Source organism: Microcaecilia unicolor, chromosome 1 (genome assembly GCF_901765095.1).
Source record: "Microcaecilia unicolor chromosome 1, aMicUni1.1, whole genome shotgun sequence".
Lineage (NCBI taxonomy): Eukaryota > Metazoa > Chordata > Amphibia > Gymnophiona > Siphonopidae > Microcaecilia > Microcaecilia unicolor.
The window spans coordinates 639312466-639331146 of record NC_044031.1 but is presented as its reverse complement, the minus strand read 5'-3'; the positions used below and the strand labels follow the sequence as shown (position 1 = coordinate 639331146).

Sequence of the window (18681 nt, the reverse complement as noted above, 5' to 3'; positions counted from 1 at the left end):
AAACACAGAATTACAAACAAGAAACCAGGCAAGGAAAGCAAGTAAAACCTAAACTAAACTAAACACAGACTAACTAGAAACAGGTAAGAATCTCAGGCAAACAACCGGACTAGCAGAAGTGCAGCAAGCACCAACATACCAGGGCCTTAGACGCAATGCAAAGGCAAAGCAGAGTGTATCAGAAAGGCTAATAAGCCCAGTAGCACCTGGAGCTCAGCTGCAACAATTACCAGGAAACTACGGGTGCTGTGTAGGTTCAATCCAAGCAAGCAAGTCTGGCAGCCCGGAAGATCCGGACCGGACTGGGCTGAAATCTGGAACGGGTGACAGCACACAGACAATCTAATGCAGCCAGCACACTGAGACAGAGACAAAACTAACTCACAAGGAACAGACAGAAGCCAGCTCAGAAGCTGACCACAGGAAATATGGTGAGTCGGAGAGGGGTCACGGCCACTGACGTGACACCAATATATACTGCAATTACTATGCTGAAGACAGGTTTTTGCCGTTTCATCCTTCCTAGGATCACTACTGTAGTATTTGCATGGATACTGTAGTGGATTGTCTCCCGTTTGGTTTCTGCTGGTTTGGGCAGGGCTGTGCCTAGGGTCTCCGGCGCCCCCCTGCAGTTGGCCTCTCCGGCGCCCCCCCCCCCCCCCAGTTGGCCTCTCCGGCGCCCGCCCCCCGAAAACGAGCGCTACACTACCTACCCGCGCTCTTCTCCCCAGATCCTTTTTTTTTTTTAAATTTACCTCTCCGGCGCGCGGCAGCGTTAGTGAGAAGGAGGCGGCGCTCCCCCGCCCCGACGTGTCTTGCCCTCGCTGTGTCCCGCCTTCTTCTGATGTCAGAAATGACGTCAGAAGAAGGCGGAACCGAGCGAAGGGAAGACACGTCGGGGCTGCCGGGGGAGCGCCGCCTCCTTCTCACTAATGCTGCCGCGCGCCGGAGAGGTAAATTTAAAAAAAAAAAAGGATCTGGGGAGAAGAGGGCGAGGTAAGCATGGTGCGGCGGGGCGCCCCCCAGAGTATGGCGCCCTCCTGCCATGCTTACCTCGCTTACCGCGTCGGCACGGCCCTGGGTTTGGGAGTGGTCCACGGACTCTCTTGTATGTTCACAATCACCACAGAGCCTCCTTTGGCTGTAAGCTTGATGAAACTGTTTGGTCAGTTTGTAGGGTTTTTTTTTTTATGGCATAAATTTCTAAAGGAGATGGGTTGTTTAGAATTTGCTTCTGTTTGCTGGAAAGCTGTGCTTTTATTGTGTCTGAAATGTATGCTGTAGTCATCTAAATTATTGTTTTACTGGTAGGAGGAAAAAAAAGTGTTTCTTTTTAGTGGTAATCCAGTGTGTTGAGGTGATGCCTCGCTTCTAGATCCAAGAATATAAATTTCCTGGAGACAATACTCCGTAAATAAATTAATCATGATGATCTTGATGATGTAAAAATCCTCCTGTATAAATAAAAGTAAACTGAAGAAATATTAGAGAACCTGATTTGATTTCAAAAAAGCATTCCTTAATGTGAATCCTCAGTGCAAGAAACCTACACCACAGAATACTGTTGCTGAATCAAAGAACCAGGAAGGCACAGCTGTGAAAGGATAACTTCATTTAATTTGCCCCAATATGGCATTTTTTAAACGTTTGTCCCTTTCTGCTGAAACATTATCTCTGTTCTAAATATTGGTGAATATAATACACTATGGAAGTGGTTGTAGAAGGGTTAGGTGCCATTTACACACATAAAGCAGCATACATGTACAAGTAGTGATTTTAGAAAAGCTGCTGTTTAAATTAGTACCTCATTTTCTTACTCCTGTTACTCAATCTTATCTATCTATATGTTCCATCTTTGCTTACACCGTATGCTGTCTATTAAAATGTTTTTATTACGTATTATGTTGGTATTGTACTGTAGTATACTATGCTGTATTTTGTATTGGTTGAATATTTTTACTGCTGTAATTGTCTATTGCTTACGTTTGACTTATTATTGCTGTACACAGCCTTGAATGAATTCCTTCAAAAAGGCAGTAAATAAACCCTAACAAATAAAATAAAATACATGTGAAAAGAGCAAAAGGTTAAGGCTTTCTGTTTTAAGGATTACCTTTACATAGCAGGGAACAGTAACCCTCCCTCCCTTCAAATCTAACTGGATACACTGGCTACAGAACCTACCAGTGGCGTAGCCAAGGGTGGGCTTGGGTGGGCCCAGGCCCACCCACTTTCAGCTTAGGCCCACCAGTAGCAGCACACCTATGATGTGGCCGGCAGAGATTCCCAAGCTGAAAACTCCCAACAACTGTCCCTCCTGCATACCTTATAAATAACAGATCTTCACACCGGTCCTACAGCCTTCCCTCTGACGTATTCCCGCCTATACGGAAACAGGAAGCTGCATCAGTGGGAAGGATGTGGGGCCTACATGAGTAGTGTGTATTAGTTGCTCCTCACTGCCAGTGAAAATCTGAAATTTAAAAGGTGTGCAGGAGAGGGGGGATATTTGAGAGACCATATGGCATGCAGGCGAGAGGAGAGACCAAATCACCTATGGGATGGGGTGGGGTTCTTCTGCCCACCCATCTTGGGCCCAGGCCCACCCAAAATTGGGTGTCTGGCTACACCCCTGGAACCTACCCTCTCCTTCTACTTTGTATTGATTTAAAATCTTGAGGAAAGATGCATTAAAACAGCACACAACAGCTGAGAGAAAAATATATTCTAGAACTCCTTAGAAAATGAGGCAGGACTCAGCACAACTGTCTGCCACACTCATACTTCTGTAAATACTCTAAGCTCTGGCACAACCAATCACTTTCAAAAGTACTCACCCAGTGGCCTCTCGCCATGTAATTGTACCAGTTCACAAGACAGGATAAATTCTCCCATTTTTGTTGGTTCCTTCTTTGGGTAGTATATTAAAAGCAAAAGACCCAACCAAGAAACTAGCAAAAATTCCAAAGTAAGTTGTGAAAAGGTACAGATTGTGGATGGGTGTAAAAGAATTGTAAAGTCCTTGAATAGCCCTATGAACACAGTCAGGACAATTACTAAGAGGTATGCATGGCGCCGCTTAACACAAGACTATCTCTACTTCAGGAAGCAGGTGAAAGCTTGGCTCTTCAACCAGGCCTTGAATGGAAGAAGTAACTAACTTGGACAACACGCAATCTTCATCCCATCCAGCCCTCCATTTATACCTCATACGATCACTATACAACCTGTATTTGTTATCAACCGACTGAGCAAACGCCTTTGACGGTACTATGTAAGCCACATTGAGCCTGCAAATAGGTGGGAAAATGCGGGGTACAAATGCAACAAATAAATAAATAAATAAGTGAAATAAAGTTAACCAGAACTCAGCTGCTCCTAGGCCTTGATGATCAAAAGCAAACGTGGGCACTAGAGGCCATTAAGGCTGGACTAGTTCTGGCGTTTGCCTGCGCCCCAGGATCAGAGCCAGCGAGCACATGTAACAATGCACTTGCCGGCTCTGAATGCTAATAATGTGTAAATGCATGCTACAGGGACATTTGTATTCCTCCCCAATGCTCAGTAGGTAGCGTGCCAAGCAGGGGTGTTGCTACCGATGTAAACTCTACGCCAGCTCAGAGCTGGGGTTAGAGTTTACAGAACACTGGAGAAGAAAGGGGAGTCCTGTCTAGCATGCAGGCCTCCCCCCCCCCCCCCCAACAGAAGACACCCTTCCCCCCCAAAAAAGAAGAGAGGGCTGGAGGAATTCAGGCCACAGTATCAGCCTGCCTGTCTGACATTGCCACCTGGATGTCTCACCACCATCTGAAACTAAACATGACCAAGATTGAGCTTCTTATCTTTCCCCGTAAACCAACCTCTCCTCTTCCCCCATTCTCTATTTCTGTGAATAACACTCTCATCCTCCCTGTCTCATCACTCTTAACCATGGGGTCATCTTCGACTCCTCTCTCTCCTTCTCTGAACATATTCAGCAGACTGCTAAAACCTGTTGTTTCTTTCTCTATAATATCACCCAAATTCGCCCTTGCCTCTCTGAGCACGCTACCAGAACCCTTATCCACACTCTTATCACCTCTCACTTAGACTATTGCAACTTGCTTCTCACAGGTCTCCCACTTAGCCACCTCTCTCCTCTTCAATCTGTTCAAAATTCTGCTGCATGATTTATATTCCGCCAGTGTCGCTATGCTCATATTAGCCCTCTCCTCAAGTCACTTCACTGGCTTCCTATCCGTTTCCGCATACAATTCAAACTCCTCTTATTGACCTATAAGTGCATTCACTCTGCAGCTCCTGAGTACCTCTCCACTCTCATCTCTCCCTACATTCCTCCCCAGGAATTCCGTTCACCGGGTAAATCTCTCTTATTTGCACCCTTCTCCTCCACTGCTAACTCCAGACTCCGTTCCTTTTATCTTGCTGCATCATATGCTTGGAATAAACTTCCTGAGCCAGTCCGTCAAGCTCCATCTCTGGCCATCTTCAAATCTAGGCTAAAAGCCCACCTTTTTGATGCTGCTTTGAACTCCTAACCCTTACTCACTTGTTCAGTACCCTTATTTTATCATCCCCACCTTAGTAATTCCATTTTCCTCTTATTTGTCCTGTTTGTCTGTCCTAATTAGATTGTAAGCTCTGTCAAGCAGGGACTGTCTCTTCATGTTCAAGTGTACAGCGCTGCTTACATCTAGTAGCGCTATAGAAATGATAAGTAGTAGTAAGTAGTAGGTCTAGTGGACCTCCAGCCCCCACCTGCTGGTCTAATGGGCCCGAACTCCCTCCTTAAACCTTTAGATGACGGAGGAGCACCACCCCTAAAATGGTGATGCACTGGGCAGGGCTTCACTACCATATAAGGGAGTTTACCGAGAGAGGACCTGCTGAAGAGAGAAAAACTTCACTGGTGCTGGAAACTGCATTCAAACTTGGGAAAAGGTAAACTTTGGGTTGAATAGGTAAATTTGTTGTTTGTTTGTTTTTCCGTTCAGTTACTCTACTTGTTTAACAGTTTAGACAATAGCAGTGGCGTAGGAAGGGGTGGGGGGGGTGGGCGGTCCACCCCGGGTGCACGCCGCTGGGGGGGTGTCATCTCCGTTGGTTCCTTGCTCCCTCTGCCCCGGAACAGGAGACAGCAAGGAACCAATGGAGCCGACGCAGCTCCCAGCGACGTGGACTCGGGGGCGGATCGGCCCTCCTGCCCGCCCCTCACTTCTAAAGGAAGTAACAATGCGCTCCGGGGGGGGAGGAGGGTGCGCTCCGGGGGGGGGGTGCGCGCCGAGGGGGGGGGCACCGTGCTGCACCCGGGGGGGGGGGGTGCAGCGGCGACCTGCCCCGGGTGTCAGCCACCCTCGCTACAGCACTGGACAATAGTGTAGCCTTTTAAGTCTCTGTTAGAGTTTTATATAAATAGTGTTTTAAAGTCTAGTTTAGTATTTTAGGTTGCATTTTGAAGCTTCGCATAACATCAGTTTAGAGCACAGATACCAGTTGAGCGAAGCCTCTGTTTTAGTGGGTAAAATGGTGTTTTGAGATTGTTTTTCCACCCACACAATAAATTCAAAGAACGAGACACTAAGGATCCAAGCTATACATAGCCCTTGAAAATCAACGCTGAATCTAGGCATATTCTATAAACTCTGCTTAGATGTAGGTGCGAACTGTAGAATACACCTAGGTGGTTTACAGAATAAGCCTAGCGGCCATGACTGCACCTAACTCTAGGTACATTCACTTACGCCAAGTAAAACTCGGTGTAAATACCAGCACCTAACTTATCTGTGGAGCAGGTGTATTCTATATCCCTGTATGTAGTTTTTTGAATACCCACAGCCACGCCCCCTTTTTAGCTGCATGCATAATTTATGCGCACATTACAGAATACGCTTAGCGATTTGTGTGTGTAAATTCTAATTAATGCCAATTAGTGCTGATAATTGCTTGCTAACATCCAATTATCAGAGCTGATTTGCTTGTTAACCAAGTTATGCGAATTGTTATGGAATACACTTCTATTTCCATGAGGAAACCTCATCGTGATATATAGAATCCTGGGCTAAATGCCCAAATCACCCCGGAGTTCAAATGAGTTCCAAAGTGTAGCACCATTTATGGCTAGGTGAGGACAGACAGGCCCCCTCCCCCCTTTGCAGTGTGCTAAGATCAGCTTGGACTCCTTTCTGGACATGTGTCAATGGTGTTCAGGGTTTCACAAAAAGATAACTACTTTTTGTGCTGCTCATCCTCCTACAGTTTGCTAAGGCTTGGAAGATTATAACAGTATTGCCCTAGGCTATGCTAATTTCTGGGATATTGCATTTTGAAGGCCCTCATAGTTATCCCAATTGCCCTTCTGTTACCAACCCCTACTGCTTATCTACGTTCAGTGGCGTTCCTAGAGGGGCTGACACCCGGGGCGGATCGCCGATGCGCCCCGCCCCCCCGGGTGCAGCGCAACCCGCCCCCGGCGAAAGGACACCCCCCCACCCCAGTGAAAGAACCCCCCCCCCGGGTGCACGCCGCTGGGGGGGGGGGGGGGGGTGCCGCGCGCCGGTCAGCATCGTTCGTTTCCATGCTCCCACTGCCCCAGAACAGGTTACTTCCTGTTCAGGGGCAGAGGGAGCATGGAAATGAAGATGTTGACCGGCGTGCAGCACCCCCCCCCCCAGCGGCGTGCACCCGGGGCGGACCGCCCCCACCGCCCCCCCTCCCTTGGTACGCCACTGTCTAAGTTACTTGGACTTGTTTTGGAGGTCAGTCACATCAGCAATAATTCAAAAGATTCAAAGTAACTTGGGGTCACTATTTAACCCTCTAAGGCTGGAGTGAAGCCCAACGTGCCTCACTAAATTGGGCTCCACCACATAGGCCCATTCCCCCTTCTTACGTAGGATGGAATACAGAGCTGTGTCCTTGGCAAAACCTGGCCTACAGTAGAGCTCATTGAAGTACCCCAGAGTCCGGCGGGCAGAGGCAGCGGAGTACAGCATGGCAGGTGTGCAGCACTCAGTGACAGGCACAACATTATACAGTGCTGGTGTCAGACGTCTCAGCTCCAAGAGATAATGACGCCCAAAAAGCTCTGTCAGTGCCATGCTGTACAGCATAAAGAAGAGAAATATGGGCCAGCTGATGTCTGGGTGTCCAAGGACCCAGGCATAGATCAAGCTCAGAAAAGTACCCAAGAACATCCCTAGTCCAATCCACTCCAGGATTCTCATAGGCTCAGGATTCACATAACGCTGCAGCCTTTCTGGGTGATAGAGCTTGAAATAAAGTGCACCCCCTAGAGGCGGCTCCAAGAACCGTGCTAGAAGCAAATGATGCAAAACTGAAAAGATGTCATCCTCTGGTACCGCATCATCTTCTACTACCATCACATACTCCGTGTTAAAAGTTGAAAGAGTCTTGGCCAGGCAGTACGCATAATCCTGCTTCTCCTTTTCAAAGAGATTGATAGAACCATCATCTGAGGACACAGATTCTTTCTCACCATAGCGCACCGCAGTGGGGAAGAACTTGGCCAGGAGATGGGCGTCTTGGTGATTTTGTGGATTCTGGTCGACATTGCATAGGAAGAGGTGATGATGGCGGCAAGCCTTACCACAGCGTGCCAGGAGGTGGTGAAAGCGGGACATCACCTGCAGTGGGTAGTGATACTCCAGCTGCCGTTGAACAGTAACAATGGTGATCACCAGCTTAGGAGAAGATTCATCCGCATTGGCTGATGTCAACAATGATGAGTTCAACAGACGCAGATTATCAAAATATTGGACAGCGGCCTGGGCTTCCTCTAGATTTTGCTCCAAAAACTCCCAACTCATGTGGTCCAGGTGCCAGCTGCGTATAAAATAATATGAGTGGAGAAGATCATGGCACACCAGGGGCAACACTATCCCAAAAGTTACTGCTGTCAAAGTGAAGAACTGGAGGAAGGTGCTGGTGCAGTATCCCCCTCTGGGACGAACCCAAAGTAAAAAATGGTGCCATAATGTTCTCATGATAGGGCCTTCTCCTCTCTGCCTCTCAAACCGCATGAGATAGTACTCCAGGCCTCAGCACTCCATACAGATGAACCTGCAACCAAAATAAAACACATGAACAGCAATTCTATGATCTGGGTGTCCACCGCCATGTGACCTTGATTAATTGTTAAGCATTAACAAGCAATATCGAGCACTAATTGGCAAAAATTAGAATTTACGTGTGTAGCATATTCTGTAATGTACTGCGCCTAAATTCCAATGCGCACAGGCAAAGGGGTGTGGTTAGGGGGGGGCATGGAAATTGTCATTTTGTGGCGTTTCAAAATCTACGTGCGTTGTTATAAAATATGGGCCAGTGCACGTAAATCTACGTGCAGGGATTTACACCCGCTTTTCACTGGCATAAGTGGACGCACATAGATTCAGTCGCATTAACTACGCCTAAGCATATTCTAAATACTGCACATAAATCGACGCACGGCTTAGGTGCAATTGCCTAGCGCGTGTTAATTTAGCCGCCATATATGGAATCAGGCCCTAAGGGGAGAAATTCTATAAATGGTGCCTAAAGTGCAAATTAGGTGCCAAACGTTTTGTGTGCCAACAGGAGTTAACGGATGCTAGGCGCCAAAATGGGGCTGAAATGGCAGTTAGGCACCACAGTGCACTGAAGCGCTATTCTATAACTTGGCACCTCAGTGTTCTAGCGCGTAACTGCCAAGGCGGGTGTCCTCATGGGTGAGGCAACTATTTCAGCAATCACTTTATATAATAGCTAGTGGAACCATGCCAGTTTCCTCAAAAAATGAAACGGGCCCTAGGAAGGCTGTCATGTAAGCTTTTTTTTTTCTCTCTCCCCTGCCCTCCCCTCCGTGTCCAGCAATTCTTCCCTCCCCTCCATGTCCAGCGATACTCCTCTTCCCTGCCCTCCCATCTGTGTCCCACGATTCTCTCCTCTACTGTCCTCCCATCCCATCCATGTCCATTAATTCTCCTCTGCCCTGCCCTCCCCTTCCTCCCTCCCTCTGCTCGATGTCCCGCGATTCTCTCCTCCCCTCGATTTGTAACTGAGCGTTCTCTGGCTGGCGCTGGGTTCCGTTCCGTTCGTAACATCCCTCCTAACGTTAGCTCGCCTCCAGCGTTCCCTTCCCTCTCACTGTTCCGCCCTCTGACGTCATTACATCTTGACGCGAGGGCGGGACAGTGAGGGGGAATGGAACGCTGGAGGCTGGCTGATGTCAGGAGATGTTACGAACCCTGGCAGCCAGGAGATGTTACGAACCCAGGCAGCCAGACATGGAACGTTAGAGGTTCAAATTATTATATAGGATGTGTCCAACTGCTGATTTTGGGCACCAACATTCACCCCAGCCAAAGACAGGGTGTAGTAGTGTCTAATATTTGGTCCGTAAATCGCAGACTATTGCTAGTATTTATAATGGACTTGGTGGCCAACTCTGCCATTAACGAATACTAGCTTAGCACCCAGTTTTTTTTGGTGCCTAACTTAGCACCATTTATAGAATTCTTTCCTAATTGTACACTTACTCCCCTAATTCTACAGTCTTTGCATCTAGACGTCAGCACCATGTGAGCAGTAAAGTTATAGGATACTAGTAGTAGGGCTGTGTGCACTCATCCACTTCCACCCTACTACCCATGGGCAGATCATTACTAACTACTACTACTACTACTACTTAACATTTCTAGAGCGCTACTAACCCCTCTCCTTACCCAACCTCCCGCACCCACCGCTAGACTACTCCAGGGACCTGCATGCTGTTCTAATGGACTTGAGTATAACATCTGAGGCTGGCAATTAATGTTTTTCATCACATATTTGGGGGTTGGGAGGGGGGTTAGTGACCACTGGGGGAATAAGGGGAGGTCATCCCTGATTCCCTCCAGTGGTCATCTGGTTATTTAGGGCACCTTTTTTGTGCCTTATTTGTTATAAAAACAGGTCTAACCTCAAAACATCTTAGTTTTAGTCCTGGATGGTTTTGTTTTTTTATTCCATTATAGCTGAAAATCGTCTAAGTCTTAGGAATGCCCAAGTTCTGACCTGAACCTGCCCCTGACATGCCCCTTTGAGATTTGGGCACCCTTCTGACGGACTTCATAGGAAAACATCTAAAAATAGGTTTCGAAAGACGTCCAAACGCTGCTTTATGCCACTTTTTAGACATTTTTCCGTTTTGAAAATGAGCCCCTATGTAACTTTGTAGGTCGATGCGCTTGGAAAATGAGCACCTAAGGATACCAGTGTTTAATCACGAAGAAATGGAACCTGTGCAGAGTGTCAGATTCAACTCTGGTCACCTTGTTGGGCAGACTGAATGGACTGTGGAAGTCTTTATCTGCTGCTATTTACTATGTAATAACCATAGTACTCACGGGGGGGGGGAGTAAAGGATTAAATATAGTCCTATATTGTCCAGCGCTGTAAGTTTAGGTATTTCAGGCCAACAGAGTGAAGAGCTACATCTCAAGTAACAGCTTGAGGGTTTTTGAAAAATAATTGCCAGCCCTTCACCTTTCTTGAACCATCCAGGCTGGATGGAGTATCTTATAACTAGGGGGACTTATATGGCCAGTATAGGTTCCTCCACCTCAGACAGCCAAGTTTCTGTATATATTGCCGTTGTCAGTTTTTTTTTATTGAAGAAACTTCTTATTAAAATGTACAAGGTCACATGGCTGTGGTTTCCAATACAACTTGGGTAACACCTTTAACCCAGGAACAGTTTCTCCCCCCCCCCCCCCCCCCCCCCCCCCATGATTAGAAGCAGCATGGGATAGTCAAATCCAGTCCTGGCCTCTTGTACCTGGGGAGAGGGTGACAGAAGAAAGGAGATTCAACAGTCCACACTGCCATCCTTAGTGCAGTGGTTGTACATCAGATACTTCTGAACCCCAAAGTTGTTTTTATTGGATACACTTAATTATGCATGAGATAAATTTGCAGATACTGGGTCTCCAGTGTACAGAAATGTGCCTCAGTGGACATGTTAATCAGACTGGCTACAGTATCCCTATAAAAGGCAGAGGAAGCCCTACATTAGTTATAAAAATAACCACAGACCACTCCGACAAACTGACAAGTTTGGTAAAACATTCTGAGCACTTCTTTTGTGGTTTGGTTTCAAAGGTTTATTACTCACCCAGAGATGCAATGCCACCGGCTGGGAGACTTTTTGGCCACTTTTGGTTTTGACCTTACATCCCAAAGCATTGTGGAATTTGTAGTAGCTGACCCTGCCCACTGATATCAGTCCCATAAAGCAGCAGTATGGGGTGGTCAGAAGGACTGTCTCAAAATCTCCGGCCTGGAACCGAGTAGCCTGGCAGCTCTGCTTACCAAACATTTGAGCTCTCCCTTCAATGTAACCATAATGCACTCCAAGGACTTGCAAGTGGAGGCCAGAACGACCTAGAAACAGGCCTGTCCATCCATTAGTGGCTTACAGGACACTGCTGCAGTTTTTGGAGACTTGAATGTTTTGAAAAGGAGACTAGACGGGGCCAAATGGCTGGAGACTTCGGTGGCACACAGGTTGCCTATTCCAGGAGGTTGACAACCTGCTTTATGCTTTATCATGGGACCTGCAGCAACAGTGGCATAGCCAAGAGTGGGACCAGGCCCACCCACTTTAAGCTCAGGCTCACCCAGTACCAGCACACCTATGATGTGGCTGTCAGGGATTCCCAAGCCCCACCAGCCGAAAACTCCCAACAACTGTCCCTCCTGCATACCTTGTAAAAAGCAGATCTTCGCCTACAGCAAGCAGCGACTGATATATACTGCTTGCACTGGCCCCACAGCCTTCCCTCTGACGTATTCCTGCCTATGCAGAAACAGGAAGTTGCATCAATGGGAAGACTATGGGGCCAACATGAGCAGAAATAGAGTGTATTAGTTGCTGCTTGCTGCCGCTGAAAATCTGCTATGCTTTTTATTTTGCTGCATTTATATCCCACATTTCCCCACCTATTTGCAGGCTCAATGTGGCTTAGGTATGCAGGAGAGGGGGAATGTTTCCGAGACAATATGACATGCAGGTGAGAGAAGGAGAGACCAAATCACCTGTGGGATTAGGCGGGGTTCTTCTATCCACCCATCTTGGGCCCAGGGCCACCCAGAATTGGGTGGTCCTGTCAATGATTTCAAATGGAAAGAATCATAGACTACCAAAAAAAAAAAAAAACAGGACCAGCCAAAAGTCTCCCTCCTGGAATGGGTAAGTTTGTAACGATATAATAACACATGGCATTAAAAGATGTGAATACACAGAAGACGCCACCGAGAAAACAGAAGTACAGCAAGAAGAACTGGAGAAGGATCAAGAGGGAATCTACAATCATGAAGAGGAAGAGAGGGGGTAAGGTTCAAAAGTTAGAAGAAAAGGGAGAGGCTGGGATACTGTTCACTCTGTTAGTCTAAGTTCCTCAGTGCCAAGAGCAACAAAATTTGTTGTTACAATATTTGTCGTTTTACATGAGTTTCTCTAGCCCGTGCAACGATGTTGCCATTTTATATGAGTTACACACTCAGTGTGTGTAACTCATACGAAAAACGTGCAGCCCGAAAACGAAAAACAAGGAATGGGGAGGTGATCTTTTTCTGAAGGAGGAGACTACTGGGAAAGATCCCTCTAAGGATGGAAACAGTTGTCGTCTCTACCTGCAATTCAAAAACAGCCCAAGCCAAACCAGAACAACAGCAACAAAACCTAGCTGTTCACTTCATGTCCAATTACAGAGACATAATACAAAAACCACCCAGCCAGCCCGGGGCGTGAAATAAACCAGAACTCGGGAATCGGAGACTTAAGGCCGTGCGATTTAGATCCGAACCCACACCGGTGCAGAACCAGAAAGCTTGTAGTCCGTCCGTCCTTCCTTCCCTCCCCCACTTTTTGCCCTTCACCAAATGCTAAACTGCAGCTGATTCTCTCTAGGGGTAAAGCACAGTCCGTCGGGACTCACCTGAACACAAGGAGGCTGTGCCGATCCCAACCGTTATTGGGCAGGAACCGGTGGAGAACAGTGAACAGCAAACCATCACTGTGCATCAGAGCAAAACAGACAGAGGTCACACGCGTTTGATATACTGCAGAATCCGATTAAGGCATTTTAAATGGACTTTTAAAATGAGAAGGCACAATCCAAAGTGCGTCTGACCCGCTCCAGATAAGAGAAATAATCTCCCCCTTACTCCTAGCAGCCTACCACCACCAGCTGAGCACTGTGCCAACACTGTTACAGCTATTGCAAGAGCACACAGACGATACCATTCATTGGAGGAGGGGAGGGGAGGCCGAAGCAGAGAGAATCTTCCTGCTATCTAAACACACGTTGCGAAGGATAGAGATGCATTTCACTACCACTAAGCTTGTACTTCAAGGAATGCACAGCCTTGTAATATAACATAGAAAGGAGAAGAGAGTAGCTGTGGCTGACATTTCATGGTAAACACCCTCTACATTCGTAGTAGTACATTCACTAGGTGAAAATCTATTTCTAGCCCTTTTAGGGTACCAGGGCTGGAAATAGAGGCAGAAAAGGGAGAGCTGAGACCGAGACCAGCAGTGCAAAGTTCACACATGGGAATTTGACTTTTCCAGTGATGTAGCCAGACTAAGGTTCCCAGCTCTGGGTGCAAATTGCCTGCCTGACAGAGTTGATCCAATTCTAGGTTTACCCCATTACATGCAGGAAAGTGTAGTCTTGCCAGTGGCCTAGCTAGGGTACTTGACACTGGGGCTGGTCATTTTTAACACCCCCCTCCAAAATCCAGTACTAGGCATGCTGAGAATACAAAACACTCAGGACCTATAGAGCAATTGTACCATACCATAAGCAGTCATTTCTACCAGGCACACAAGGAAAAGGAAAGCATCTTAAACACTACAGTGAGCACTAGAACATCAATTCACCTATTGTAAAACGAAACCAGACAGAATAGTACAGATCGATCCTGCACAGTCAATGCCAACTGAAAGCCATGTCTTTTTCACAAACACAGATACACCCTAATCCACTATAGAATAAGTAATCATAAACTTTCTATTTAGACAAAAATTAAACTGAACCCCCCCCCCCCCAAGATACCAGACTCTGCATACAATGCAACACCACATAAACAGAAAATGTCCCCTAGTACCGTGCAAAATATAAAGACAGCAGATGTAAATTTGAAAAAACTAACGAATACCAATCACCACTTTACAAATTATCAAATAGAAATAAAACAAATATAGAAAATAAAATTATACCATTTTATTGGACTAATACATTTAGCTTTCAGAGGCCAAAACCTTCGTCCTCGGGTCAGTACAGTAAAGTGCTGTTACAGTATCCTATCCTGACCTGAGGAAGGGGGTTTTGTTCTCCGAAAGTTAGTCAAAATGTATTAAAATTAGTCCAATAAAAAGATTACCTTGTTTACATGTTCTATTATAAACATTAACACAGCTACAATACTACTTTATCCTAAAGCAAAAAAATAAAAATATATATTCTATTTACAGTTTGTTGTCTCTGGTTTCTGCTTTCCTCATCTTCTTTTCACTGTCTTCCTTCCATCCTCACGGAAATAGGAAGTTACCTCAGAGGAGGGCGGGACACAGTTAGGGAAGGCCCGACGACGCGGAGATTTGTTTCTTTTACAAGCAGGGCAGACGCGAGGCGCTGCCTGCGACGCCACTTCACAGATTTTTTTTAAAGGCAGGGTGGTGGCAGGAGAAGAGGGCTGTCGTCTGTCGACAGAGCTGGTAGGCAGGTGAGGACTGCACTGCCAGCGGCCCTTTGGGTGGGAGCAGCGGGAGCGGAGCACCCCCCCACCTGCTGACACCGTGGCGGACCGCCCCCACCACCCCGCCGCTCTTGCTAAGCCACTGAGTCTTGCTTTTCTTAGGGAATGCAATAGAGAAATCAGAACTACAAGTCCCTGAATGTTATGGGGTAAACCCAGGACTGGATCAAACCCATCAGGCAAATCTGGAGCCAGTTGGGAACGTTAAGCCAAACATGACATTTTGGGTGGGCTGAGTTAATATGGATGGGCAGTAGGTACAGAGGTGTGAATACTGCATTCCTTCCCCCCACTTACTGCAACACTTTACTACCCCCTGCCCTTCCTTACTTCCCACGGCTCAGCATCTCATCTTCCCTTCCCAACACTCCTCCTGAAGACCAGCATCTCCCCTGCCCTCCTACATTTAGTCAGCTTAGCCCTGTTAGTGATTTAGATATCAAACATATAAACGGCAAGTGACCGACTCACCTGCAAATGCGCAGTACAGACTTCCCTCTCTGTCCCGCCCTCGCGTCAAGACGTCATGATGTCAGAGGACGGAACAGAGAGGGAAACGGAGTCAGATTGTCGGACGCCGCCGCTGCCGCCTGGAAACGAACATCGCGCGAAACAACCTCCACCCTCCCCCCCATCTTGGACATGGGGGGAGGGCAGGGGGGAGAGGGCATGGTTGCTGGACATGGGGTGAGAGCAGGGCAGAGAGGAGGGTTGCTGGACAGGGGGGAGGGGGGAAGCCAAGGGAAAGAGGAGGGTTGCTGGATATGGGGGGGGGGGGGAGGATTGGTGGACGGGGTGAGGCCAGGGGAGAGAGGAGGGCTGCAATACTCGCCCGTTTTTACGGGCTTAACGGCTAGTATAAAATAAAAGACAGGTTTTTTTTTTATTTTTAACTTGGGCACCAATGGAGGGATTGAGGGGAGGCTGCTGGATCTCACTTGTGCTGCTGCAGAGATATTTTTCCAGAGTAGCTGCAGCACTGTAAGACAGCCACCTTGAGGATCACTTTCACAGCTGCTGCAGAGATTTATTACTCGGTGATACATCTGTTGCCACATAGAAGAAGAAGACTGCTTTTATAACCTTTTTGGTTTGATCACCTTTATTGGTTGATTAGTGGATTCCTGATGAAGGTTACTGTGCCAAAACATGCCTATGTACAGTCCACACCTCCCAACCACTGTACATCATAAGGTATTTTTCAATAAAGCAAAGTTACTTACCTATAGCAGGTGTTACATAAGTACATACAGTGGGGGAAATAAGTATTTGATCCCTTGCTGATTTTGTAAGTTTGCCCACTGACAAAGACATGAGCAGCCCATAATTGAAGGGTAGGTTATTGGTAACAGTGAGAGATAGCACATCACAAATTAAATCCGGAAAATCACATTGTGGAAAGTATATGAATTTATTTGCATTCTGCAGAGGGAAATAAGTATTTGATCCCCCACCAACCAGTAAGAGATCTGGCCCCTACAGACCAGGTAGATGCTCCAAATCAACTCGTTACCTGCATGACAGACAGCTGTCGGCAATGGTCACCTGTATGAAAGACACCTGTCCACAGACTCAGTGAATCAGTCAGACTCTAACCTCTACAAAATGGCCAAGAGCAAGGAGCTGTCTAAGGATGTCAGGGACAAGATCATACACCTGCACAAGGCTGGAATGGGCTACAAAACCATCAGTAAGACACTGGGCGAGAAGGAGACAACTGTTGGTGCCATAGTAAGAAAATGGAAGAAGTACAAAATGACTGTCAATCGACAAAGATCTGGGGCTCCACGCAAAATCTCACCTCGTGGGGTATCCTTGATCATGAGGAAGGTTAGAAATCAGCCTACAACTACAAGGGGGAAACTTGTCAATGATCTCAAGGCAGCTGGGACCACTGTCACCACGAAAACCATTGGTAACACATTACGACATAACGGATTGCAATCCTGCAGTGCCCGCAAGGTCCCCCTGCTCCGGAAGGCACATGTGACGGCCCGTCTGAAGTTTGCCAGTGAACACCTGGATGATGCCGAGAGTGATTGGGAGAAGGTGCTGTGGTCAGATGAGACAAAAATTGAGCTCTTTGGCATGAACTCAACTCGCCGTGTTTGGAGGAAGAGAAATGCTGCCTATGACCCAAAGAACACCGTCCCCACTGTCAAGCATGGAGGTGGAAATGTTATGTTTTGGGGGTGTTTCTCTGCTAAGGGCACAGGACTACTTCACCGCATCAATGGGAGAATGGATGGGGCCATGTACCGTACAATTCTGAGTGACAACCTCCTTCCCTCCGCCAGGGCCTTAAAAATGGGTCGTGGCTGGGTCTTCCAGCACGACAATGACCCAAAACATACAGCCAAGGCAACAAAGGAGTGGCTCAGGAAGAAGCACATTAGGGTCATGGAGTGGCCTAGCCAGTCACCAGACCTTAATCCCATTGAAAACTTATGGAGGGAGCTGAAGCTGCGAGTTGCCAAGCGACAGCCCAGAACTCTTAATGATTTAGAGATGATCTGCAAAGAGGAGTGGACCAAAATTCCTCCTGACATGTGTGCAAACCTCATCATCAACTACAGAAGACGTCTGACCGCTGTGCTTGCCAACAAGGGTTTTGCCACCAAGTATTAGGTCTTGTTTGCCAGAGGGATTAAATACTTATTTCCCTCTGCAGAATGCAAATAAATTCATATACTTTCCACAATGTGATTTTCCGGATTTAATTTGTGATGTGCTATCTCTCACTGTTACCAATAACCTACCCTTCAATTATGGGCTGCTCATGTCTTTGTCAGTGGGCAAACTTACAAAATCAGCAAGGGATCAAATACTTATTTCCCCCACTGTAAATATTGCCATACTGAGACAGACCAAACATCCATCAAGCCCAGCATCCTGTTTCCAACAGTGGCCAATCCAGGTCACAAATACCTGGCAAGATCCCAAAAAAGTACAAAACATTTTATGCTGCTTATCTCAGAAATAAGCAGTGGAGATTCCCCAAGTCCATTTTAATAATGGTCTATGGACTTTTCCTTTAGGAAGCCATCCAAACCTTTTTTTTTAAACCCTGCTAAGCTAACTGCCTTTACCACAGTCTCTAGCAAAGGATTCCAGAGTTTAATTACACATTGAGTGAAGAAATAATTTCTCCGATTCGTTTTGAATTTACTACTTTGTAGCTTCATCGAATGCCCCCTTGTCCTAGTATTTTTGGAAAGAGTAAACAGATACTTCACGTCTACCCTTTCCACTCCACTCATTATTTTATAGACCTCTATCATATCTCCCCTCAGCCATCTTTTCTCCAAGCTGAAGAGCCCTAGCCACTTTAGCCTTTCCTTATAGGAAAGTCTTCCTATCCCCTTTATCATTTTTGTCACCCTTCTCTGCATCTTTTCTAATTCCGCTATATTTATTTGTTACATTTGTATCCCACATTTTCCCACCTATTTGCAGGCTCAATGTAGCTTACATAGTACCATAGTGGCGTTCGCCAGTTCCGGAATGAACAAATACAGGTGTTATCTTATTTGAGGTGTGGGGACCAGAATTGAACACAATGTTCGTGGTGCGGTCGCACCATGGAGCGATACAAAGGCATTATAACATCCTCATTTTTGTTTTCCATTCCTTTCCTAACAATACCCAACATTCTATTTGCTTTCTTAGCTGCTGCAGCACACGGAGCAGAAGGTTTCAACGTATCATCAACGACACCCATATCCCTTTCTTGGTCGGTGATTCCCAATGTGGAACCTTGCATTTTGTAGCTATAATTCGGGTTCCTCTTTCCTACATGCATCACTTTGCACTTGCTCACATTAAACGTCATCTGCCATTTAGACGCTCAGTCTCCCAGTCTCATAATGTCCTCTT

The 18681-nt window shown here is 46.7% G+C and overlaps 1 protein-coding gene and 1 long non-coding RNA gene across 2 annotated transcripts; one reads left to right on the top strand and one right to left on the bottom strand.

Moving 5' to 3' along the window:
* Positions 1-1314: 1314 nt before the first annotated feature.
* LOC115482089 lies at positions 1315-8854 on the top strand. The gene is made up of 3 exons (XR_003944033.1): positions 1315-1325; positions 3348-3356; positions 8764-8854. It is a non-coding gene; the product is annotated as an uncharacterized LOC115482089 (long non-coding RNA).
* On the bottom strand, positions 6736-13208 carry TMEM246 (transmembrane protein 246). The gene is made up of 2 exons (XM_030221646.1): positions 12978-13208; positions 6736-8079 (listed from the first exon to the last, which is right to left on the bottom strand). Exon 2 carries the CDS (start codon positions 8037-8039, stop codon positions 6786-6788), a length of 1254 nt encoding a protein of 417 aa, XP_030077506.1. The 5' UTR covers positions 8040-8079; positions 12978-13208; the 3' UTR covers positions 6736-6785.
* Between the last annotated feature and the right edge of the window lie 5473 nt (positions 13209-18681).

Coding starts and splice junctions, on each gene's coding strand:
- TMEM246 (XM_030221646.1), bottom strand. CDS start 8,039: ATGCGGTTTGAGAGGCAGAGAGGAGAAGGCCCTATCATGAGAACATTA.